At 41.1% G+C, this 27,686-nt stretch overlaps 1 protein-coding gene across 6 annotated transcripts in view; it reads right to left on the reverse strand.

Annotated features, from left to right (window-relative positions):
• Nucleotides 1–27,686, reverse strand: part of FNDC3B (fibronectin type III domain containing 3B) — a 350,375-nt gene that overhangs the window by 10,551 nt on the left and 312,138 nt on the right. For all 6 annotated transcript variants that reach the window (XM_065942284.1, XM_065942279.1, XM_065942281.1 and 3 more), the window contains 3 exons: nucleotides 19,896–20,108; nucleotides 6,119–6,285; nucleotides 3,351–3,478 (listed from right to left, as the gene is read on the reverse strand). In XM_065942284.1, the coding sequence (XP_065798356.1) occupies nucleotides 3,351–3,478; nucleotides 6,119–6,285; nucleotides 19,896–20,108 (508 nt within the window). The remainder of the gene's footprint in view (nucleotides 1–3,350; nucleotides 3,479–6,118; nucleotides 6,286–19,895; nucleotides 20,109–27,686) is intronic.

A 27,686-nucleotide genomic window follows, 5' to 3' on the forward strand; every position in this document is an offset into this window, starting at 1 on the left:
TATGTTCATGGGTTAAAATATTTTAGCATTAAACAGCAAGATTCAAAGCAGCACATCTACCAATAAAGTCTAAGTTGAATTAACCTATACTCTGGCAATGCCTGATGTATAGATATTGAGTAAATGCTGTTTTTCATTGAAAAAGCATTAATCAGCGTGCTTTGAGAAGCAGAACATTTACCCAAGAACAAGCAGAAATGCATGGTACCTGGAGAAAAGGTTTATAAAATACAGTGATGAATGTACAGTTGGGAAGTGAATATTGTTAAGTGTTAAACGATACGTTGTAAAATTTTGTAACATTTCATCCTTATAACCCATTTTTACAATGCTACGGGACAGGATGGTTCTATTGGTGTTAAAGATGACTAAACCTAGTGGAAGAAAAAAATCCTCTATTCTCCATGTGAGCTGAAACTGTGAAACTACTCATATCTTTGAGGTAAGTTGAAAGAGTAACACATGTAAAATTATTTACTGTGAAGAACTAGAACAAATAATTTAACAATTTGTATGGAAACACAAAAAGCCTGGAACAGCCAAAGCAATTTTGAGAAAGAAGAATGGAACTGGAGGAATCAACCTGCCTGACTTCAGACTATACTACAAAGCCACAGTCATCAAGATAGTATGGTACTGGCACAAAGACAGAAATATAGATCAATGGAACAAAATAGAAAGCCCAGAGATAAATCCACACACCTATGGACACCTTATCTTTGACAAAGGAGGCACGAATATACAACAGAGGAGAAAAGACAATCTCTTTTAACAAGTGGTGCTGGGAAAACTGGTCAACCACCTGTAAAAGAATGAAACTGGAGCACTTTCTAACACCATACAAAAAAACAAACTCAAAATGGATTAAAGGTTTAAATGTAAGACAAGAAAATATAAAACTCCTAGAGGAAAACAGGCAGAACACTCTCTGACATAAATCACAGCAAGATCCTCTATGACCCACCTCCGAGAATAATGGAAATAAAAGCAAAAATAAACAGATGGGACCGAATTAAACTTAAATGCTTTTGCACAATGAAGGAAACTATAAGGTGAAAAGACAGTCTTCAGAATGGGAGAAAATATTAGCAAACGAAACAACTGACAATCTCAAAAATATACAAGCAGCTCATGCAGTTCAATACCAGAAAAATAAACAGCCCAATCAAAAAATGGGCCAAAGAGCTAAAGCAGACATTTCTCCAAAGAAGACATGAAAAGATGAAAAGATGCTCAACATCACTCATTATCAGAGAAATGCAAATCAAAACCACAATGAGGTGCCATCTCATGCCGGTCAGAATGGCTGCTATTAAAAAGTCTACAAACAATAAATGCTGGAGAGGGTGTGGAGAAAAGGGAACCCTCTTACACTGTTGATGGGAATGTAAACTAGTACAGCCACTATGGAGAGCAGTGTGGAGATTCCTTAAAAAACTGGAAATAGAACTGCCATACGACCCAGCAATCCCACTGCTGGGCATACACACTGAGGAAACCAGAAATGAAAGAGACACATGCACCCCAATGTTCATTGCAGCACTGTTTACAATAGTTATGACATGGATGCAACCTAGATGTCCATCAGCAGATGAATGAAGAAGAAAATTGTGGTACGTATACACAATGGAATATTACTCAGCTATTAAAAAGAACAAATTTGAGTCAGTTCTAATGAAACTGGGGCCTATTATACGAAGTGAAGTAAGTCAGAAAGAAAAACACCAATACAGTATACTAACACATATATATAGAATTTAGAAAGATGGTAATGACAACCCTATATGCAAGACAGTAAGAGAGACCCGGATATAAAGAACAGACTTTTGGACTCTGGGAGAAGGCAAGGGTGGGATGATTTGAGAGAATAGCATTGAAACATGTACATTACCATGTGTGAAACAGATCACCAGTCCAAGTTTTATGCCTGAAACAGGGACATTGTACTGGGACAACGCAGAGGAATGAAATAGGGAGGGAAGGGGGTGGGGGGTTCGGGACCAGGGGACACATGTATATCCGTGGCTGATTCACGTCAATGTATGGCAAAAACCACCACAATATTGTAAAGTAATTAGTCTCCAATTATAATAAATAAATTAAAAACGTATTTACTATGAAATGAAATATACTGTATAAAATGAGATTCTAAGGTGAAAGGAAACAATAGTGTGTTTGTTCTTATTTAAGAGGAATGATGGAAACTGGTGAAACCATCCACTGATGTTAAACAACACCGGTGGCTGTCATATTTAAGTTTTTGCAAAATGTGTTTAAAAAGTGAATTGCTTTAATCTGACACTTCATAGTAACAAAGGATTGTGAAATTTACTAAAATATTCTTTCTTTCTACACATTATTATTATATGAGGGATGTTAACCAGTGAACTAACACAAGCTCTGAATCGTTTTTTCTACTTGTTTTGTTTATCTAGAGCCTTTATTCTTTATCTGAATAAAGAAGTTTTTGCAAATTATGATAAAGATTAAGAAGGCAGGTAGCAGTTATCTTCAATTTCTTGAGTTTGATGTAAATGCACACCTCTATTACAAGTGCTGGTAAGGAGCAGGTCTCAGCTTTCCTAACAGAGCAACAGTGTTATATTCTGCTTTCACATAGTTATTAAGTTTCTGGGAATGTTATGGAAACCTATACAGTAGCTGAATCTTTCATAGCTAGTAACAAGACAATGAGTGGCTCTGGAAGAATCAGGATCAAAAAGGGTGTAATGAATGATAAACCCAAATCTTTATCATGTGATACGTAAAGTCTTGCTACGCAAAACATGGTCCATGCACTAGCAACATCGGTGTTACCTGGGGGCTTGAACCATGACCCCAGACTGACTGAATCAAAATCCACCTGAACAGATTCTCATATGATCCTACGCACACTAAAGGACGACAGTGACCCAAAGCTTCTGAATCATAGCCTTGAGGGCTGATAAGTCCTCTTCCTTCCTTCCTCATCCTTCAATTATAACTTCCGTAAAAAAAGCAGAACAGGGGCTTCAGTAATTAGGTTGACACTTTTTCCCTCTAGAGTAAAATCACTGACAAGTTTTCAATACATACACAGTTTGATACTTGTGAATATCACAAGCAATATCAAATAGAAATATAGAACTTAAAACCCATGAGATCATGCTTGAGAAGCTGAAAATATAAGAACATAAGCGAGAGCTATTATATCCTAAAGAGTCAGCTAATGGGTACTTGTGAATCAGTTTCTACAATTGATTTTAAGAAAAATGTAGTTCACTTGCCACTGAACCCTCACAGCAAGAGGCAGAAGCCAGGAGCCAACCAGACTGACAGGCCACACACGTGCTACAGAAGCTGGTTCTCACCTGTTTGTACTCAGACTCTCTTCCAACCAACACCTGCAGAACGTAGTTGACAGGGTCGCCTTTCATGGGTGGTACCGTCTCCCACAAAATTTCACACGCATTTCCTTCTAGCTGTGTTACTCGAGGTGCTGAAATACAAATCCACACATTCACGGTCAAAAATTCAAAGTATCATATAAATGGTCAGTATTTCAGTAATATTACCGAGAATCTGAGAGAGGGAGAGTGAGCTTGTGCCTGCCCTGGGAGGGGAGTTATTTGTCCAGCCCCCTAGAAATCTATCAGGGCACCCTTTACAAAGAGAAGGCATTGAAGTCGCTGGCGAAGAGTCCTTTGCTCACTATCCTATTAGTAACTGCTTGACCTGGCTTGCATTCTCATTTTTTTTCTTAAGGCTAATGAGAACCTTCTATGATTAAGTCCTGTGTTAGGTACTTTGCAAAACTAGACACTACTTTCAAGGAAATTAAGATGTAGTTAAGGGAAGCAGAGAGAAAGGTATGAAACAAAGATAAGCAAGCAGATATAATGTAGGCCAGATGGGAATGAGAGGTACAAGGAAAACATTGGGGAGTTCCAGGGGAGGGCGGTCACGTCCATGTGAGGGTCTGAGAAAGGTTTGAGGAGCAGGTGGCCTTCGACATAAGCCTGTATAAGTTATCTTACGTGCGTATATTTTAATTTTCTACCTACTGGACTCATCATTCCGGTTTAAAGTGAAATTATATTAGTTTGTAGCAAAGCACTTATAGGCTATAAAATTTTAATATTTTCTTATATTCAATATCTGATATGTTTCCATTTTGTAACTAGCATGTGTAACTCCTCTCACTGAATGCCCTTATTTTAAATTTCTAATTACATAAATTCTTTAAAGGCAGTTGCTTCTACTTCCAATTCTGTACAACACTATTTCAGAAAAATAAAAGTTGCCTTTAAAAAAAAGTTTGTATGAGTTGGCTGAAATTTATGGAAAAACTAAAGAAAGAATCTCAGCCAACCATAGTCCTCCAGCTCTGACAACTTCCTGAATCTAAAAGTGAGAGGAAGACCTGGTAGTGTGGCAGCGTGAGGACACGGTCCACCTGAAGAAGAAGTACCAAGCCCTACAAGGACTAGTAATTTGGTGGTGTATTTTCCAAAAGATGAATCTACCTCAATAATCACTTTCAGAGGCAAAGATAGTGTTGGAAGGACCCCCGTACTTATTTAGCTAACTGGTAAAATGTGGCAAACCTCCCTGTTACAACAACAAACCTACCAACCACAGCATGGTCAGGAATCTCCTGTTACAGCTGAAAGGCAAAGCCACGCCAAAGTGCCAGGGCGTTTAGTACCCAAGTGACCCAGAAGTCTACATCCATTTACATCAGTATCTTAGTCACAGGAAGAAGTCAAAGAGCTTCTGGACCCCTGAGGGCCAGGGGAGCACGGGGAAGGCATGCACCATAAAGTACCCTGCAAGGGGGCTTCCCTGGCGCCTCAGTGGTAAAGAATCTGCCTGCAATGCAGGAGACGTGGGTTCTGTCCCTGGGTCGGGAGGATCCCCTGGAGTAGGAAATGGCAACCCGCTCCAGTATTCTTGCCTGGGAAATCCCATCAACAGAGGAGCCTGGCGGGCTACAGTCCATGGAGTGGCAAAGAGTTGGACACTACTGATTCTAAGCAATTCTAAGTTACCCTGCAATTCTAAGGTTTCCTATGGGAAACCTTAACAGAATGTGAGTCAGACCCCGACTCAGGCCCTGGAGGCCCCACACCTTCCTATAATGCACTCCATGTCCTGGTGTATCCGATACAGCTCTTTGTGTGGAAGCAGTGATTCAAATGGCCTAGCTCTTGGGGCCAAACACATAATTTGTGCTCATTGCCTAGTACCTCAAATAGCAGAGCCAACCCTCACTTGACCCCACGTAAAACCGGGTTCAGGTGGGCTGCTGGTGTGTCAGCATGAGAGTCATTTTGGGCAGCAGCTGGATAAAGCAAAGGGGGGGTACTGGGGAGGGGAGGGTGCGGACTCGAGTCCTAGAGGCGCTGGACCTGGGCCCAGCACTGCTGAGAAGGGATGAGCCAGCTTTGCCCTGTCGCTGTCTGCCTGGCGGGTCTGCTGTGCAGAGGCAGCACTCTGGCTGAAAGCGGGAGACGAGGATTGAGCAGACCTGGTGGAGGGAGAGCTTGAGTGGACCTGGCTTTTGCTCACTCCCTGATCCCGTGAAGTGGGCAGAGAGTCAACCAGTCATCCACAAACCTTAAGACAAATACTCCAGGAGATGAGGACAGGCTGCTGCTGCAGCCTTCCCGTGAGAGCCGCGGGTTGGAGGGAAGGTGGGGATGCCGCCCTTGTGAGCCTCTCATTTACACACCAAGGGCATCCAAAGATGCGGATCAACTGTTGAAGGGAGGTACTCAAACCTCTGTGGTAAACTCCATGAGCATTACACCACCAGGAATTCACCTGCATTCCTAACCCAACATCTGTCGCTCTGGTCTCTTTCGTCCTGTGGGGATAAGACTGCCTCACTGTTATTTGTGATAATAATTTACATGTACTCAAGAGAAGTCACACCAGTAAGCCATCTCCTTTAAGGCCTCTCATTCCCCCTGTAGAACCCATTTCCCAAGCTTCTCTTTTAGAAAGTTCTTTTGATTCTATCTGGCTGATATGAGAAATATTAGGAGAGCATATTTAAGGTCAGAATTGAGCCTCCTACAGCTAAATCCCAACGTTTCCTCATAGAATAGCACACGGAAATACATGGTCCACAAACCTTTGATGGTGGGGGGGACACTCTTGGTTGTGCTGAAGGTGTAGGTTTCTGAGAAGGGCCCTTCCCCAGCCTCGCTGGCTGCCTGGATTCTGAAGGAGTAGCATGTGAATTCCGTCAGCCTCTGGACCTTATAGGTGTGGCTGGGTCCTCTGTAGATTGAAATAAACCTAGAGAAAGGAACAGCATCCATTAGCCACCTGAACTTTTATTAGTGACAAGAAATTAACTATGATACAAACATGCAACAGATTAGGCCAACTTGATAAATGCTTTTCATACCATCTGAAAACTCAACCAGTTGCTATGTTATAGTTGTTTAATATCTAATATATGTCTACATAAAAGAAAAATACACACATTGAGGTACTCCTACGTTGGGTGCATAGACATTTACAATTGTTACGTCTTCCTCTTCGATTGATCCCCTGATCATCATGAAGTGTCCTACTTTATCCCTTGTAATATTCTTTATTTTAAGGTCTATTTTGTCTGATGCGAGGATTGCTACTCCAACTTTCTTTTGCTTCCCACTTGCATGGAATATATTTTTCCATCCTCTCACTTTCAGTCTGTATGTATCTTGAGGTCTGAAGTGGGTTTCTTGTAGACAGCATATATATGGGTCTTGTTTTTGTATCCATTCAGCCAGCCTGTGTCTTTTGGTTGAAGCATTTAATTAATTTCCATTTAAAGTAATTATTGATATAAACGTTCCTACTGCTATTTCCTTAATTGTTTGGGGTTGCTTTTGTAGATCTGTTTTCTTCTCTTGTATTTCTTGACTACGTAAGTCCCTTTAACATTTGTTGTAAAGCTGGTTTGGTGGTACTGAATTCTCTTAACCTTTGCTTGTCTGAAAAGCTTTTTACTTCTCCATCAGTTTTGAATGAGATCCTTGCCGGGTACAGTAACCTTGGTTGTAGATATTTTCCCTTTCAGCACTTTAAATATATCCTGCCATTCCCTTCTGGCCTGCAGAGTTTCTGCTGAAAGACCTGCTGTTAAGCATATGGGGTTTCCCTTGTGTGTTACTTGTGGCTTTTCCCTTGCTGCTCTTAATATCCTTTCTTTGTGGTTAGTCTTTGTTGTAGTATGTGTCTTGGTGTGTTTCTCCTTGGGTTTATCCTGTATGGACTCTTGGAGCCTCTTGGACTTGATTGACTATTTCCTTTTCCACATTGGGGAAATTTTCAACTATAATCTCTCATCAAAAAGTCTACAGATAGTGAGTGCTTGAGAGGTGTGTGTGCAGTTGGGGGCGGGTACTCTTGCACCGCTGGTGGGAATGTAAGTTGATGCGGCCACTGTGGAGGACCGTGTGGAGATTCCTTGAAGAACTAGGAATGGGGCTGCCATGTGGCCCAGTGGTCCCACCCCTGGGCACATACCCTGAGGAAACCAAAATTGAAAAAGACACATGTATCCCATTGTTCACTGCAGCACTGTCTGCAACAGCTAGAACACGGAGGCAACTTGGATGTCCACTGACAGATGAATGGATGGAGAAGTTGTGGTGCATATACACTATGGAACATTACTCAGCCATAAAAAGGAAGGTCTTTGAGTCAGTTCGAATGAGATGGATGAAACTAGAACCTATTATATAGAGTGAAGTAAGTCAGAAAGACAGATAAATGTCATATTCTAATGCACATATACAGAAACTAGCAAAATGGTACTGAAGAATTTATTTACAGGGCAGCAGTGGAGAAACAGACATAGAGAACAGACTTATGGACATGGGGAGGGGGAAGGAGAGGGCGAAATGTATGGAAAGAGTAACATGGAAACTTACGTTACCATGTGTAAAATAGATAGCCAAAGGGAATTTGCTGTATGGCTCAGGAAACAGGGGCTTTGCATCAACCTAGAGGGGTGGGGTGGGGAGGGAGATGGGAGTGAGGTTCAAAAGGGAGGGGATACATGTACACCTATGGCTGATTCATGTTGAAGCTTGACAGAAAACAAAAAAATTCTGTAAAGCAATTATCCTTCAACAAAAAAATAAATAAAAATTATGGTATAGATTCTAGAAACATCAGTTCATGCTTTTACTAATAAAAACAAATTTCAGATTTTCCATAAGGTAATACTATATAATCTGATATATTAATTACCTTCTACTATGTACTAGGCAAAGAAGTGAATGTTAACTGGGCATCTGAGAAATACCATGTCCTCTCTACCAGAATTTTCTAAATAACTGAGGTTTAACTAGAAAAATCCTTTCAATTTTAGCCTTTATCTTCCCAAGAGCTTCCAAAGCCCCTTTCTCAAACTAGAAAGATGACATTTAGGACTACACATCTTTGAGGAAATCTGTAAAAAAGAAAGATTTTGCTCAGAATCATCCATCAGGTTAATCAAAATAATAGAAAAATAGCACAGGTGACCTGGACAGTTTTGACTGGCAGCTTATGGATCCTTCTCCCATCTGAATCAGGATTATCTTATACTTCTCTGCTAAATAATTTTTCCATGACACAGGCATAGAAGGCATGAAAAAAACAGGCTTACATTTTAAGTGTTTTCCCCAGGGTCTTAAGAAAACTAAAAATTTCACAATGAAACTGATTGCTTAGAACTACAACAGAACGTTAGCACTTTTCCTTCTATAGTTAACTGTATACCTGTGGAAATAATATAACTTCCCAACATCATCCAGGATCTTTAGTAGATTCGGAACCTGAATCGGCTGGCCTGACCACGCTCTGAGAACTGCCCTGTGAGTTAATCCAATCACAATGCCTCCTTCCTGACACAGGCCAATTGTCTCTCCCACTTTCCAGGGCTTTGTCCCAGCACCTGGGGACAACGCACTGTCTTCAAATACTGCCCCGAGTCAGTCAGCGGTACAATCACACACAATTCAAAATGTCTCTTACGCTGATCTGGCCTAAGGGGAGGCAGAATTTATGCGTTCATTTAGCACACATTTCTTGAACATCTGCTGTGTGTCAAGCTGTGTATTCAAAGATTGATTAGATCTAATCCCTGTGAACTAGTTGGTCTGGTGTGTGGGCAGGGTTTTCTGAAGGAGAGCAGCAGCTTTTCCACGTGCTAGACAACATTCCCTCCAGATGGATAGATGGACAGATACAGAGATTAAGCAGTTTGTTTTTTTTTTTTTTACAAAACCTGTCAGAGTTAATACTTATCTTAAAGTATCCATGCATTAATTAGCCTTTACAGTGGAGATCCTGAGCCCTCGTCATTTCACCCGTTTAATGTTCCTTCTGCTTTGCTGTGTAAGGAAGAACGTTTTACTGAAGAATGAACATTTTTAATTTCAGGAGGAGCCAGAGTCCAGGTTGAAACCCACAAATGCCATGGTAACCTACTAAGAGTACCTAACAACATCACAACCTTAATGAAGATACCCCTTGCTAATGCTAGAGGCAAACAGCTATTTATTAACTCAGCCTCACTCAGGCTAGAATCTCTAACGAGAGTAATTGCCCTTAATTATACCACAAAAGGGCAGTCACAGTTAAGAGGTAGAAGTGTTGCATCTTCACTGCAACCTGCAACACAGCCTGATTTTTAAAGTTTGGAGAGGATGACTAGCAGCAGTACTGCTTCCCTGCCCGTTCCTGGCTCTGAGGAGGGTATTTTCTTTTGAAATAAGTTCAATAAATCTACATAGGCAACAGCACTCACATTCATAAAGAAATTTAGTGAAGCAGAGTCAGCACTCTAAATTTGTAGTATAATGTAAACTGAGCAAATGGCATATTTTCAAATATTTCAATCTTCAAATTCATCAAAATCTGCCAGTTTTAGAATAGCTATTTTGTTCCTTTCTCTTGTTTTGCTGGTGTACCACAGCACTTTATTAATCTTTTAAAACTGCATTCTAATTTAGAAAAAGCATGTGGAACAGTGCAATGAAGCTAATGACAGGACCTACCTCATGGAGCTGTTGTGAGGCTGTATGTTCCAGCCTGGGCATACAAGGAGCGTGCCCAGAATGATCTGGACAGGTAACAAGCACAAGTGTGGGTCACAGTCATTTTGTAATGCTGAGAAGACAGCTAACCCTGAGGTTGCTTTCTTTCCTCCTGGGTGGAGGGTCAGCTGCGTGGGGAGAGGCTGCCCTGCACACAGCGGTCGTCTACCCTCACCCACAGACCGGTCAGTGACGCGTGGGCAGGAGCACCTTCCTCCCGAGGTGGTGGGACTCAGCATGAAAGCTCACGTCAGAGCCCCAGTCCCTACAGAGCAGGCCTCAAGTAAATATCTGCTGATCCAGACTTCCTGTATGTGCTGACGGTGACTTCTCTCTCAAACAGTAATGACCAACCAAAACAAAAGCGCACAAGCCAACACGCACACAAAACAATCCCTCTTTCACCCCAATTCTGTATTTTCTATCACTCCAAGAGGCAGGAGAAGAAAGAGCCTTCTTCAGAGCCAGTGATTTACAGCCAGTTGCATGGTGGCCTCTCTGGGAGCCCCCCTAGGTTAACACCCTGTGGCTAGAACCACTCAGGGAGAGATTGAAAATATTCATCAAATATTTGTTTTATCAAGACCAACTTATTTTTAAAATCCATTAATAAGTAAACCAGAGGCCTTTGGTGATAGAATTAAACATGCTACACATCCCAAGACATAGTGACTGAAGACTCCACATTTTACAACAGCCAAGGAGCCAGAGTGAGGCTCTGCCAAGAAGAGGCCAGCGGACATCCAGTTCTCCCGATGGCACCTCCCCGCCTTATGTTTAGAGTGTTCAGGGTCAGTGTTGGGATCCCACACGTGTGCATGCGCCACCAGCCCTGGAACTTGAGCCACAGCCAGAGGCCCTCCTGTCATCTAGAAGGACCTGATCCATATCATGTCACAATGCACCACCCCAAGTCCTGGAAAAGAAGAAGATCTCTGCCATGAGAAGAAATCATCGGGGAAGGGGAGGACCTACAGCAGCTGGAGTGCCCATCTCACCAGCAGGAGATGCTGAAACTGAGACCTCAATCCCCTGACAAGGGATGCACTATCTGGGGAGTCCGTGTTCCCCTGGGGCATACCTTGGTCTGTATTGCCCAGTAAAGACTGGCTACCCTTCACTTCTTCCCGCCCCTGCTCCCCCCCTGTTAGTTTCAAGGGGTGGGGCAGGGGACTTGGGCTCAGGAAGACTAGCCACGAGTTTCAGCCCTGCCTCTTACTACCAAACCATTTGCCCCTGTTAATCATTTCTCCATCTGCAAAACAGGGACAGTATCCACCTAATAGGTTGTTTTGAGAGTCGACTGTGGAAATGTGGGTAAAAAGCTTACCACTGAGCGCAAAACACAGTAAGAATTAAACACAAGGAGCCCAGTGGCTCCAGATCGTGTACCACGAGCGCTACCAACCCTCCCAGTGAGGGCAAGGCACCCTGAGGACCACTGCGGCCCTCAACTCCCACCACACAGGCTCTTCTACAGGTTGCTGGGGCTACCACCAGTTCATGTCCCAGCAGGAAGAGGTCCCTCTGAACTTGTGATGCTCAGCTGCATCTGTTACGGCTTGTGCTAGACATATAACACTCCCCGCCACCCCCGCCCCAATAAAGTTAATCTAATCTGGTAACCAGGGAGTGTGCATGAAATCTGCACTGCTTCTTATATCACATGAATGCCTCTGTGCTATCGAAACACAATGAGATTATACACACACACACACACACACACACACACACACACACACACCCCCACCAGGTGGCATGGTTTCTAGAATGTAGTTCATGCTCAATAAAGTCACCGAGTAATTTTAGTACCAGTTCAGGCCACAGAGACCTCTGGTGATATCACAGCTCCTTAAAGGTCTTCCTGGAGCCCTGGGCTTACACTGGCAGGCAGTACTTCTGAGAGGTCTTCTGCTCCACCCTCAACCCCTGATGCCCATGGCCATGTGCTTTCGGGAGCATCAGCCCCATGACCTAGGGTTCCTGTGAAGGCCAAGTAAGAGGAAAGGTATGGAAACACCTTGAGCTCCACCGTGGTGCTCCCCCACTGGTGCAGGGGCTGAAGGCACGATGGGTAATAACAATCTTTGTAGACAGACTTGAGTTTTGAGTTCAACAGCCTGGTGATCTTCACTAATGTAAGCCAAGTAAACTGTTTTCTCCTGTGTAAAATGGGCACAACAGTAGTGCCGACCCCCTCAGAGGGTTGTTATGAGAATTAAATGGGAAAATGCAGAGAGAACTCATTACAAATTGCCTAGCACCTGTGAGTGCTTGATAAATATTAGTGGTTATTGTTTATAATACCATTAATAACAAAGCAGCAAGGTTCATGAATGATTTACCTCCTTTCTCAACACTGGAGAAGTCTGGAAGGCACCCCCCTCACCCACATCCCTTTGGCTTCCTGGAGCTGATGGGAAAACTGCATGTAAATACCATCCACCCTGTCCTGGGTGAGAAATGCTCCAGTTGAAAATGGAGCAGCAGATGCTACAGAAATGCTGCCATTAATGGAAATTTGGGCATTTTTACTTAGGGAAAGGAAAAACAAAGAAATGCTCTCAGGTACTAAAACAAATACTTGGAAGGGGAAACAACCATGGCAGAAGGTTCGGTGGGTCACTGGAAGTTTAGGGTTTAAATAAACTCTTTATGGCTCTGCCCCCAACTGGCTTCAGCTTTGACTATAATGTCTTCTTGAAACTAAACACTCTGATGACAACACACACACGTGGGTTTCAGTGCTGGCAATTTAGCACTGATTGAAAAAAACATTTTATAAAACGAATATGCCTCTATTCTGCTTGCCTGACCAAGTACTCCATGGTAGGTACAAAGAGGTACAAAGACCTTGGCCACAATGCAGAGCCTATTACCGTCGTGATGAACAAGTCAAAACTCTCCAGTCTGCTTCGAGACACTTGGGATAACAACTATCTTATTCACCTGGCAGGAATTTACTAAGATCCAAATGAAAGGACCAAGAAAATTATATGATTTGTTATTAAATATATATTACAAAGGCAAAACAACAGATTTTTGACATTTTCAAGATATTCTTTCAACCTCAGGATTTTAGGCTTTAATATAGCAAAAGATGACTTTTTTGCACCAAAGTGCAACTGACAGAAAAAATTCAGACATATTACATTTTTAAGTGATTATTTTAATTCATTTCAGAGGAAAATGATATACAAATAACTTAATTTTAAAATCTGTTTCCTTAAAACAGTTTTGTTTAAAAAAAATCCAAGAATTCTCTGGAAGGCATATAACAATTTCATATAGAAAATAGATAATCCTGAGGTTTCTGTGTTTACTTTCCTGTTGCTATCTGCACACTGAAGGTTAACAGCGGTTCATTAATATGAATTCCTCAAAATGATCTAACCTGCTGACCTAAAATGGCCTGTGGTCCACAAATGACTGCAAATGGCAATTTCGAAACATCACAAATTAACAGGTGCTAGTAAGCTCAAAGCAGCTATATTCCTTAGCAATGCCATGCCATTGCCTTCATTTTTTCTTAATTTCTCTGGATTGTGTGTGTGTATCTGTGTGCATGCGCGTGCATTCCCTACATTGCTGAAGTTATCTTCAGGGTGGAGGATGTTCAAAGCAGGAATGAATAGTATGTGTCCTCACCCCACCAAGAACACAGAGTCCCGCCATTCCTATGCAGAAGCAGATGGCAGCAGATGGCATCATGTAGGGACACCTGAGGCAAGGAAGGTTCTTTTCCTAAACTGGTTCTTAACGTTGCTGAGAGTACCAGTTTGGAGACTGAACCCTCAAGTGCCAAGAGTGATTTCCAAAAGACCAAAGAGGAAAGGAGTTAATTTCCTAACCCCCATGCTCCCAGCTCCACACGGACAGCTCCCAGTCTCTTTTTGGCTTATGAGTAACCACACTGCCATATATTTTGGTTATGCTTCTTTTCTAAGAAATAAAATGTCACTACAGCTACTGATGAAATTCTGTACATAGAATAAGATTCCTATTTTCATCTTTTTTTTGTCCACACTGCACTTGATATATATCAAAAAAGAAATTTACTTATATTCAAAGCAAGGATGACTAGAATCTTTAAGGACCACCTGAGAACCTTGAAACTCTTTTCTTTTACTTTGCTTTCTAATAAGTGCAGGGAACCTCATCTTCAAGCATATTCTTCACAGTCTTCCAGATTTTTATTAGTCTACTTTTATTTTAGTGACCTTGTCTCAATCTTATCTCATTTAGGAAAAATGGAACGAAAAATGCTATCTACTTCCATTCTGCTACTTATTTTTTAAATAGAAATTTGATTCTTAAATAGAAGAAAAAACTGTAGTCTGAATTCTACTTGTGGTGCAAGTAAGATCTCAAATAGTTCATTTATTACCTCTCACCTCAGGCTGTACTTAGAACATTTCAGCCTGAAACAAAATAAATTAGTAATACTTTTCATTTTGCATGATGAATTTTTATGCTCCCTTTTAAAGAAATAAAAATTCTGTCGTCCCCCCCCCCCCCCCCCCCATCAGTCAGGGACTGAAGACAGGTATCACTAGCTTCATTTTGTAAATGGAGAAACTAAGGCAAAAAGAAGTTAAGGGACATGCCTCCAGTCATTTAGAAATTCAGTAATGGATGTGGGATTACAACAGAGAATTGATATCCCTGTCCAGAACTACAACTGCCTTCTGGTGATTGAAGGTTATAAAAATGCCATTTACCCAGCAAGGATGGTCATGTGAATTGGGGACTGGTCCAGAAAAGCAAAAGGAAATGAAAACCAAGGGTCTTTTGCAGGCCCTGAATTAGTTAACATCTATTTCATTTAATTCAACAATATTCCCTGAGAAATACAAGCAGGAGTTTGTTCTATAATAGGCATGCATTCACTCCCGGAATGCTCATATACCCTGGCCACTTTTATTTGTTACCTAGTGTGTATTTTTTTATGGCTTCTTTATGCAGGTTACTTTTTGTTCCTCTCTAACAGTGAACTGGCAGTTATATTGCACACATTACAAACCCCCCCCAATTTTGCTGGCTAAAGGGAAAAGTGTCAAGGGCACAAGGGCTGATTAAAATGGAGAGCAAGTGGCAATTATCCAATTCTATTAGAGCCCTCTCCCCAGTCCCCACTTGGCTGGAGCGTTGCTTTAAAATACACTGGCTGTCTGAGTAACCTGAACAACTGATTAACCATAAATGCATTCCTGGAACTTAAGTTCCTCTTGCCTTGGTGCTGTGTACATTTATCAGGAACAGGGTACCACAGGGTCAGGATGAGAGTCAGCATCAACTCAAATTCTGTTAGGGCAGCATCAACATTTTGTTTCAGTAACACAGACAGATGCATCTTCAAAATAATCATTACAACATTATAATCTTAAAATGCATGAGCTGATCTTGTTATTCTAATCCCTGTATTAGGTTAATGTAGCATTATGAAAATGTTTACTTTTGGGTATATATTTTTCTTGCACATAAAGGAAACAAAGACATTTGAGTCTATGCTAGATCTGTTAAGAATAACAGAATTAATCACTCTATAGCCAAACTGACATAATTTTTGTTTTTCTGTTGAAATTAAATAAAATCTCTTATGTTATCTGTTCGTTTTTTCACATTAATTTATTTCCTCAGCAAGATAAGCTCCTTATAGGCAGGCTGTGTACCTCACAAGACCTAGTACACTGTAGTAATTAGAAAAAAAAATTGATGACTGAGTGATCATAATCTAAGTGCTAGGGATAAATTTAGTCCTGCTTTGAGGCTGCTGCATAAATAAATCTGTGATCCTGAACTGGGAACCTCGTGGGTCAAAATCTTGACTATGTGGGAAACGAATATCTTGTTCAAGGGGAAAGACTTTCCACACAGCAAGTCCCAGTGAGCTGCATGAATTCTAGGTGGACTTCCCTTGAAGCAAGAATTTGGGCAAGGTGCCCTACTGGTTCCTTTTATTTACATGGAGTAGTAGTGAAAGTCGCTCAGTTGTGTCTGACTCTTTGTGACCCCATGGATATACATACAGTCCATGGAATTCTCCAGGCCAGAATACTAGAGTGCATAGCCATTCCACCTTCTCCAGGGGATCTTCCCAAATCAGAGATCGAACCCAGGTCTCCTGCATTGCAGGTGGATTCTTTACCAACTGAGCCACCAAGGAAGCCCTCATTTACATGAAGCTGCCTAAAGTTAAAAAAAAAAAAAATCCATGTGTAAAAGTACCAGAATAGAAGGCCATTTGCATGAAGAGCCAGGACATTCTGTTTCCTGAAGATTATAGCTTTGGTTTCCACCCAATCCTGAGTCCTTATCGCTGGTCTCCATCCTGAGGCTCTCTACCATGAGGTTATGTGGATTGATACTCTTTTAAGACTCATCCAATCTGTTACCTTCCGAATGAGCCCTCTCTATTCAATTTTTGGCCTGAAGCATGTGCAATTCTTCTACCTTCCCTCAACACCCTGTGCTTATGTCAAGCTCTCAGCCTTTCACACTATGATCTGCTGTCTCTTCTACCTATGCCTACCAGACTGTGATCTATTCAAGAACTAAATAATGCTGATAAATGCCTGGCACTTTGTAAGTGCTCAATAAATAGTATTGCCTTTTCGAGAGTTTGAAAATATAGTTTTGGCCAAACAGTATACTTAGAAATCTCTGGGCCATGTCAGATTTTTTTGATTGTGAGCTCTATAAATTAAACATAATAAACCAGCACATCATAGATGCAAAACCTTAGGGGTTTTGACCATTAAGTGGTCACTCTTAAGGAATGTTAGTATCTTTCTCTTATCAAAAGTAGAAGCTAAAACATAAAGAAAAACAGAGAACATTCTCTAATCATTTACAAAAGACACCTTTTTGAATAGGATTTAGCTCACAAAGAATCTACAGAGATTGACGGCTTTAAGGTGAAAAAGGTGGGAGTTTTTCTGGACTAGAGTTCAGCTTCTAGTTCAACTCCTTTATTTTATGGGTATGGAAAACTCGGGAGCAATAGTTTAGCAGGTGAAATCAACTCAACTCAACTCAACTCTTAAATCTGACAATTACCAAGCACGGAGTTATTCATTTGCATTGTTCTGCTGCTGCTTCATGTTTAAAGACTCAGATTACTTGCATTGGCTGCCAAGGACAGTGGTAAAACTCAGACACTGTGGCACTCCTTACAAATGCCCACAGTGACTGGTGAGCCAGGAGAACATGGGAAAAGAGACATTTTGAGAGCTGACAGCTAAGTGAGTGCACAAACACCATAAACTCTGGTTCTCACCTTGGCCACAGAAGGATATATGATATTTTTGAAACAACAGAAACTAATTGGTGGTTAACGAAATCAGTATACGTGCTAAAGAATGTGAACACTTTTCCCAAAAGCCACAACTAGAAACCACTCTAGCAACCACAATTTCAATTAAAAAGACAGCTGTCATTTTGGAAGAAAACGCTGTTCCTTTCACTGGACAGGCCATATCCAAGTTTTAAAGAACTTCAAGGGGAGCAGAATTGACAAAGACCTAAGTACAAGTATTATGGTCTATCTAATGCCAAGTGTTTCTCCCTGATCTTCAGTAGTCAAGAGCCGAAGTCAAAGGCTTGGATTCATGGGACCATTCACAACAACAGTTCAGTTTCAAGACACTAAGGAAGGTCATCTTCAAACTCAAATTAGGCCATGTTTCACCCTTTTAAATCCCAGGAAAATAATTCCACAAACAGAATGAGAATTTATTACGTTCTCTATCCCTATCACTTTGATAACTTCTGAGAACACTGACAAATCTAATTTAGGAAAAGATAAATCTGGACTCTAGCTCATAAAACTAAGAAAAATACTATTCCTAATGGTGAGTTTTCTTAAATGCCATTTAAATTTAGGCAAGTCATTTATTTGATTAACAAGTCAGCTTTTTTCCTTTTTTTTATGAGGGAAGAGCATGGATTGATTATGAGGGTTTGCACTCTCTGCGGTCTGACACATTTAGATGTCTCACAACAGCATTCTTATTTGGACCAGTGCTCACAGAGCCTCTGTTCTAAGCATCGTATGGTTCTCTGTACGAGGGACCTCAGGCCGCTGCCTTGCCTAGGACAGGGCTGGGGACAGTGCAGAGCTGTCAATCTCCCCGTGTTCTTGGAGGTAACAGTAGAGGCAGCTGCACTGGGAGGTCAGGAGGTGCTGGCTCAGATCCCAATTCTGCCACCAGCTTCAACAATCATTCGGAAATTTGCTTTTTTTCTAAATAGTACAACTAGAAGGTATTCTCTAAGGAAGGTTCTCAGGACCACCAGTGCAAGCCAAAAGCCCAGGAAAAAAGACTCATTTACAAATTTCCCCAAATGCTAAGCTTAATGTATTTATCATGATTTCTGTTAGCCATAGTTCCTGTTCTTGCCAGTAAGGTTGAGGAGTCTCCTGCCAATAAAATAATGAACCCGTGAAAAATGCATCCAAAAGCACATGGAATGGTAAGATAAATGATCTTGTCTGCAAATGAATATGAATTTGATCTCTAATCAATCTCCCCAGAAGTAGCCTTACTTTTTTTGTTCTTTCTATACTAGGACTCATTTCCTAAAGGATGATCACTTTTTGTTCTAAATCAAACTATTGTGTTTTCTAGGTCTTTCAATGTCAAGTTCAAACGTGACCTGTTTCAAAAAGCTGTTCCCGTTCTCTGCAACCAGAGTGTCTCTGCACTTTATTCCCTACGTCCGCCCCCTTCAAACTCCCAGGCCACTTTGCTCCAATTCTACCAGTGTTCTGACGAGTTGTAGGTTGATATCATGCTCGCGGAGGTGGGGCAGGGCCTTCCTTTTGTCCTCGGTCTCCACCGAAGGCCCACCTTCAACAGTACCTTCCACACAGCAGGACTCCACTGAGCTGACTTGAATCGAAGGACTCAAGTACAGAGCAGAGATGGAGGTTGGAAGCGGTCTTAAAAAGAAGCAGGTCCCCACATGCAAGAGCAGGGTACCATGATGCATTAGGGGGATGAGAGAAACACTTCCACATACCCTGGTTTTTGCTTCGGCAGGTGTGTGCAGGAAGGGGCAGCATGTCTACCCCCAAAGGCTGTCTTGGTTATATGGTAATTTCCCTCCTCCTTCAAGCTGAGACTCTTGTTTGAACTTTTGGTAACAGAACTTTCTGCCATTAACTTTTGCTCCACAACTGAATTATTCCTAAATACAGGTCAGCTGCCCATCTTCTGATTGGCCATTCTCAGAGGAAATGAAGTTAGGTTAAATAAATACTATGTGAAAGGCTGGATTTGATTTCTGTCACCAAGAGTGTTTCCTGAGTATGGAATCTTATAAAGAATCTCCTATTTGCTCTAGTTAATTTGATATTATGTTGCACTGCCCATAGTTACAGAGCACAGTCCCCATCTGTACATCACCACAGCTATTCCAGACTGGTAAACATGTTTGTGTCCTGATGGTTACTGAATATTTAAAAGAGGATAACATCCCTTCCTGACTCTTATTTCCCTCTGCACTCGTGACTAATCTAACTATTACACAGCAGGGACTTCAATTTGACCAGTTTCTTTTTAGATAATTTCTCTCCATTTTTCTGGCTTTATGAAAGGAAAAAAAAAAATGTTTTTATCCTCTATAGGGAAATCAGGATCATTAGATTCTTAATTTAGAAAATTCCAAATGGAGGATACAGCTTTGAATATTAAGTGCAGGACCCAAATACCAGGAAGTCTTTCAACAAGGATGAGGAGTGCTTCAGAGGCCAAAAGAACTGGGAAGACTTCATCCCACAAGCCGAAGTCATGGAGTTTTCGAATGAACCCCTGGGCCCCTCACCTCTTGTTTCTGTCCTCCAGCTGCAGCGTGTAGACCGTGTCGTCAGCAGCGTGCGTCCTGGCGTTACTGTCCCCCCATTTCAGCTTCAGGCTCTGAGGCCCCGCCGCGGCACACTCGAGCCTAGGAGGCAAGGGTGGTAACGGCCGAGTCTTTGCTTTAATGAACTGACTAAATGGTCCGGCTCCAATTTCATTTATGGCCTGAATTCTGATCCTGAAAAAAGGGAAAAAAAAAAAATCACAAACACAGGCTTAAGAACCAGTGATTCCTCACTTGAAATCAACATTGCATGTCATATTTCTTACTTGCTCCTATAAAGCAGTATCATGGAATAAAGGAAAACCAGCTAAAATAATCAACACAAAACGGGCAGCTCGGAAGACACATTATCTTCTCCATTCCAAAACCAACAGCCCCAAACAGCACATCAGCAAGATATTCCTTAGTTCTTTTATTTTTTTTAAAAAAAGAAAAGGACTCTTGTTTAAGGGAACATATACTAAAGACTTTCATATTTTATTCTGGCCATCCTTTGGCTGCCTCATCAGTTTTGGAAGTAAGTAAGCTATAAACAATAAGTGAAATTATAAATGAGAGAGGAGAACAAGAGAGTCTTCTTCAGATTTTGACAAAAAGGACAACAGCTCTTCGATAGAGCTTCTCTGTCTCCAGCCTCACCCAACAATCTCTGCTAGTCTCTAACCAACACTAAGTGTGTAGACACTGTTGGTAATAGAGTGTCATTCAGAAGTGTAGAAATCTTAACTGGATCTTACTATCTGCAGTGTTATGGGTAATAAAGATACATTAACACTGCTCTCATGGTCAAGGAACTGAAAATCAAACAAAGTGTGTCTTCCCAGGTGGTTCAGTGGCAAAGAATCTGCCTGTCAATGCAAGAAGATGCAGGAGATGCCAGTTTGATCTCTGGGTCGGGAAGATCCCTTGGAGGAGGGCATGGCAACCCACACCAGTATTCTTCCCTGGAGAATCCCATGGACAGAAGAGCCTGGTGGGCTACAGTCCACGGGGCTGCAAACAGCTGGACATGAACTGAGCATGCAAGCATATATAAGACAATATTCCATCATCATTCCTATTTTTCTTGTTCTTCTACTTGCTTGTCCATTAACTGAAAAATTTCTCCAAGGTCATCAGACGACACATTGATGGCACTGCCCCATCTTTCTTCATTCTCTACACCCTCTGCTGCAGTAAGTACAAGTTACTGAAGCTTGTTTCTTCCCGGCACTGGGGGGGCCTGCAGAGGCCTTCCTCCTCCACTTCTCAGAGTAATGGTCTCAAACAAGCCCCCAGCCCACTCTCTCTAGTCTTCCTCTCCTGTAAATGGACAGTCCACTCAATAACCTCAGCATCTCCACAGTTTCATCCACACAAGACCCTTCTCAGGTCTGCCTCTCCTCCATCTCTCCATGCCTCATCACTAGGCCTTCAGTGGAAACTTCCACCCAGAGCCCTTGCTAGGTACACAGGCATTTTATTCAGCTGAACAAGCAGTGTGGTATCACTAGTTCTAAAAGTTTCAACTTTTAAACTTGATGTGAGTTTGAAACAGTGTTTCAAAACACATGATAATAAAAAACACAGTCAAAGAGAAATTCTCAGGAAACAGATCAGTTTAAAATATTCTCATAATTTAGCTTTATGTATATCTGTCTCACAGCAATTACTGCTTATATTTAAATAGAAAATATCATTACATATTGCAATACCTAAATCCATTGTATGCCCGCAAATGAACCTTAATTCTTCAAATTTAAAATTACATAAATTCAGCAAGTCAATTTAATAATGTCTGTAAATTGTTAAGAAGAAAAAAAAAAATAGATTGGTTCCAGGTGAGATGGAGTAAGCACACACCACCCTGTCTTTCCCACTGAATGGAGTTATTAAACCTGGACAAAATAAATAAAGCAGCCATCTAAGAAGTACGAAAAGGAAATAGCAGCTGAAAGATTTGGGGAAGAAGTTAAGCTATCACTAAACCAGCAGTGATTTTACCATTTTCCCCCCTCCATCATCCCCTGGCTTGGACTCAGTATAGCCTGAAATCCAGGTAATTCCCTCCATTCCTCTCTCTCTTGTTTTTCTTTTCTTTTCTACATTGTCTTATTCCCCAGCCCTTAGCCAATTCCATCAATTAACAGCCTAAAGAAGAAAAACCGCATGATCACATCCACTGATACAGAAAAAGCGTTTAATGAAATCCAGTATATATTCATAATAAAAATTCTCAGCAAACTAGGTATAGAAGGAAACTTTCTCAATCTGAAAGGGGCACTTATAGAAATACCTACAGCCAACATTACACTTAATGGTCGAAGACTAACTGGAAGATCAGAACAAAGCAAAGATGTCTACTTTCACCACTCCTATTTAACATTAAGGCACAAGATCCAGGTGGCAGGGGTGGGGTGGGGTAAATAAATGTCAAGACACAGCTGGGACTACTTAAGACCACCTAAATAGATACATACTGTGGTCATGGATTGGAAAACTCTACATAGAAAAAAGGTCAATTCTCCCCAAACTGATCTATAGACCCAATGCAACTATAATAAAATTCCAGCAGGATTCTCCTTAGTTGATATAGATAAGTTGATTCGAAAATTACATGGCAATGCAAAGGAACTAAAAAAAATTGCTAACACAAATCTGAAAAATAATAAAGTTGGAAGAATCACACTACCTGATTTAGGACTTACTATAAAGTTTACTATAAAGTAATCAAGATAGTGTGATATCAGGCAGACACAGACCAACAGAAACAGACCCACGCAAATATGGCCAATTGATTTCTGACAAATTTGCAAAATTAATTCAATGAAGAACGAACTGTCTTAACAACTGATATTGGATCAACTGGATATCAAAACCAAAAATAAATCTCAATGTAAATTTCATTCAAAAGTTAACTCAGAATGGATCACAGATCTAACAATAGAATGCAAAATATAAAACACTTAAGATGAAAACAGGAGGAAATATTTGCTACCTAGAATTAAATAATTTTTAGATATGATGTGAAAAGCATGCATCCAGAATGCATCTAAGGCCTTTCAAAACTTGGCAACAAAACTAAAAATTGGAAGAGAGACTGGAACAAACACTCCACTGAAGAGGACATACATGTGGCAAACAGGCACACAAAAATACGTTTAACGCCATTAGCCATTAGGAAAATGCAAATTAAAACAATGAGATGCTACTATCTTTCCCTGATAAAGTGAATAAAATTTAAAAATGCTTAATACTATTCTAGAAAGTATAAGTAACATCTGAAATTCCCATATTTTGCTGCTAAGAATGCAAAATGGTATACAGTTACACTGGAAAAGTTTGCTTAGAAAGTTTCTTATAAACTTTAGCATACATTTATCATGTGATCCAGCATATACACTTCTTGGGCTGTACTCTAGAGAAATTAAAACATTTATGTTCACATAAGAACCTGCATATAAATGTTTATACCAGCTCTGTTCATAATCACCCAAAACTGAATGAATATCTGCCTCAGTTTGGAATGTAGCCAACACTTATCTCTGATAAAGTACAGCTAAAATTCTATCACAAACAGCCTCCTTTTCTCAGAGTCTATTAAACTAGGGCTTCATCAGGTCTCTCAACATAGCATTCAGTTCAATTACTCAGTTGGGTCTGACTCTTTGAGACCCTATAGACTAGAATACGCCAGGGTTCCCTGTTCATCACCAAACCCTGGAGCTTGCTCAAACTCATATCCATCAAGTCAGTGATGCCATCCAACAATCTCATCCTCTGTCATCCTCTTCTCCTCCTGTCTTCAAGCAGCACCTCCTGCCTGCCAGCATCAGGGAACATTGAGTCAGTTCTTTTCCAATGAGTCAGTTCTTAGCATCAAGTGGCCAAAGAATTGGAGTTTCAGCTTCAGCATCAGTCCTTCCAATGAATATTCAGGACTGATTTCCTTTAGGATGGACTGGTTCGATCTCCCTGCAGTCCAAGGGACTCTGAAGAGTCCTTTCCAACACCACAGTTCAAAAGCATCAATTCTTTGGTGCTCAGGTTTCTTTATAGTCCAACTCTCAAATCTATACGTGACTACTGAAACACCATATCAATATGCTGCCTAGGTTGATCATAACTTTTCTTCCAAGGAGCAAGCATTTTTTAATTTCATGGCTGCAGTCGCCATCTGCACCATCTGCAGTGATTTTGGAGCCCAAGAAAATAACGTCTATCACTACTTCCATTGTTTCCCCATCTATTTGCCATGAAGTGATAGGACCAGATGACATGATCTTAGTTTTCTGAATGCTGAGTTTTAAGCCAACTTTTTCACTCTCCTCTTTCACTTTCATCAAGAGGCTCTTTAGTTTCTCTTCATTTTCTGCCATAGGATGGTGTCAACCGTATATCTGAGGTTATTGATATTCCTCCCTGCAATCTTGATTCTAGCTTGTGCTTCATCCAGCCCGGCATTTCGCAAGATGTTCTCTGTGTAAAAGTTAAATAAGCAGGGTGACAAGATACAGCCTTGATGTACTCCTTTCCCAATTTGGAGCCGGTCCGTTGTTCCATGTCTGGTTCTAACTGTTGCTTCTTGACCTACATACAGATTTCTCAGGAGGCAGGTAAAGTGGTCTGGTATTCTCAAATCTTTAAGAATTTTCCATAGTTTGTTGTGATCCACACAGTCAAAGGCTTTGGTGTAGATAATAAAGAAGTAGATGTTTTGCAAGAACTCTCTTGCTTTATCTATGATCCAACAGATGTTGGGAATTTGATCTCTGATTCCTCTGCCTTTTCTAAATCCAGCCTGAACATCTGGAAGCTCTTGGGTCACATAATGTTGAAGCCTTGCTTAGAGAATTTTGAGAATTACTTTGTTAGCGTGTGAGATGAGTGCAATTGTGCAGTAGTTTGAACATTCTTTGGCATTGACTTTCTTTGGGATTGGAATGAAAAGTGATCTTTTCCAGTCCTGTGGCCACTGCCGAGTTTTCCAAATTTGCTGGCATATTGCAACATAGTATTGAAAGACTACAATACACTCTTCTTTGCTTCCCAACATGAGTCTTGTAAAACAGTTGTATGGTATTAATGTAAGAGTTTTTTCCCTATTATTTGAAAAGAAAGAAATTTTTCTGCAACTAGAGAGGAAAAGTCTTTCTAAAGAGATAGTCTTCATGTTGGTAGAAATCACTCCTTTTTTCCCTATTGAGGAAAAGGGTATTAAGCTAGACCTTTAGGCTCAGTCTTTTTTCAATGGTAAACAAATCTCCCAACCTACATGGTTTATGTGAATGTCTTTCTACTGTCCAGCGTGCTATTCCTTCCCTTTATTCTGCCCAGAGACCAAGAGGCTTCCTTCCATCTGCTTGCCCATAGTCCTCCAGAGCCAAGCTCACCTTGTATTCAAACGCTCTACTGCTTTGCTCCATGCAGCCACAACAGCCCTTAGCTACATCAGTAAGGAAAAGAAAGTGAGGGACAATGGGCTGCTTAAGATTGCTGTTCTGCCCAAGACAAAAAATGAGAGATTTCAATCATCTATAAGAATTAAAAAATAATTTCTAACACACAAGTATCAAGACACAGAAAGAAATGTAGAGGTAATATTTAATTTCTTTTGTAAATTCATTTTCTTTGCAAGGCCCCCATAGTAGTTTGGTAGGTAGTAGGCTTCTTACATCTGTAGCTCTCTGGCTCTCAGAACTTTTAACTCAGATGATTTGGTAAATGTATTGAATATCAGCCACAAATATTCCCACCCACTCACCCCAAGAACAAGAATGTTATGGTAGCATTTTAACTCTCTTGAGCAGTGAAGCCTCTTTGGCTACTCTGCTAATCACTTTGATGACGTCTGGGAAATTATTTAACACCTTTAAAGTAACAGTTTCCTTCTCTATAAAATGGGGGTGGTAATATATTTGCTGCATTTACAAAGAGGATTACTTATTTAAGATAAGCAATGTGGGAAGCATTCTCTACTCTTTAACCTTTTATACTCTGCCATTCAATCAGAAAAGGAATCCAGGTGGCCAAAAGCTCTCTGGTAAACTTTAACGTGCCAAATTATGGAGTTATTATTTTTATGACTTCTTTTCAGACCGTATTCCTCCCCATCAGTGAAGAAAATGTGCTGGGCATCCTCGGGAGACGCACTGCACTGGGCTCATGAACGCTATGTCTGCCTTTTAGTTGCATTACTACCACCACTGCACTTTATTACTTGAGGAATGTGCTAGTACCATCTGTGTTTTTCCTTTCTCTAAGTTGTTGTCAAGGACCCAACCACAGCTAAAAGGACTGCCTTCTTTTTAAACCGTCCTCAGAAGGTGAGGTAGCAGCTTGGGGTCGGGTGAAATGTTAACAATAACCTCTGCAACAAACAACACTGTGAACTTGCTCTGTTCAAGGGTCTGTGCTATGGAGTCAGTTGTCCCTTGGTACCCGAGGAGGACTGGTCTCAGGACCCCCGGGGATACTAAAATCCATGGATGCTCAAGTCCCATATATAAAACAGCACAGTTCAGTTGGCCTTCCAGACCACAGATATGGTGAGATGACTGTTTTTCTTGCTTTTAGAGATGAGGAAACTTCAGTTAAATAACTCAACTTAAATGATACAGTAGCGAGTAGGTGCTGAAGTCTAGATTTGATATGTGCAATACTATCACTAATTTCTACCCTGACCCTTTGTCTATTTCACAAGTGCAGAAACTGCAGCCAGTTAGGTTCAGTCATTTGCACTAATCCTCACAGCAGATACAGGTCTGATCGGTGTGTGAAGCTGGTCTTTCTAGACTCAAAGTCTTCATGACACCATTCCCTCCTGGTATAACTTGAACCAAACACAGCTTCTTCCAACCAAAAGATAATTTTCATTTGAACCACACTTTCAATTTGACAACTGCCTTTTGCCAATGAAACAGACATTTAGAACAGTCAGATTTCCTTCCACATTATTAAAACAACTTTTGGCCTTGGAATGAACTGTGTGTGTGCTAAGTTGCTCCAGTCGTGTCAGACTCTGTGTGACCCTATGGACTGTAGGCTCCTCTGTCTATGGGATTCTCCAGGCAAGAATGCTGGAGTAGGTTGCCATGGCCTCCCCCAGGAGATCTTCCTGACCCAGGCATCGAACCCACGTCTCTTATGCCTCCTGTGTTGGCAGTGTGTTCTTCACCACTAGTGCCCCGCGGGGGCTCAGGTGGTAAAGTAGCTGCTTATAATGCGGGAGACTTGGGTTTGGTCCCTGGGTCGGGAAGAAACACTGGAGAAGGGAATGGCAACCCACTGCAGTACTCTTGCCCGGGAAATCCCATGGACAAAGAAGCCTGGTGGGCTACAGTCCAAGGGGTCACAGAGAGTCAGACCCAACTGAGCAACTAATGTACATACACACAGCACCACCAAACTACCTAGATTTTAAAATATTTGCTTCAATTTATTCAAGAAACAAAATGTGTTTCAGTTAAAATGCACGGAAAACATTTTCCCCTGTGGCTGATGCACTGAACTAATGTTAATTAGTTTTAATGATGAAGTAACACTCAAAACTGAAATACAACTGAGGACCTGATTAAATGAAGCCACATCTTCTTCCAATTGGCGAAAATATTAAAAACTCTGAGTCTAGAAGGCTGAGAAAACTCAACAAGGACTAGGGAAGCTAATATTTCTGTTGTTTGGGGATGAAAATGCAGTGTGTGAAAATAATTTCCTAATTCCAGTGACAACTCACCCAGGACAGATGAAACCAAATACTATCTGGAGGAACAA

Source organism: Muntiacus reevesi, chromosome 8, assembly GCF_963930625.1.
Source record: "Muntiacus reevesi chromosome 8, mMunRee1.1, whole genome shotgun sequence".
In the NCBI taxonomy this organism is placed as follows: Eukaryota; Metazoa; Chordata; class Mammalia; order Artiodactyla; family Cervidae; genus Muntiacus; species Muntiacus reevesi.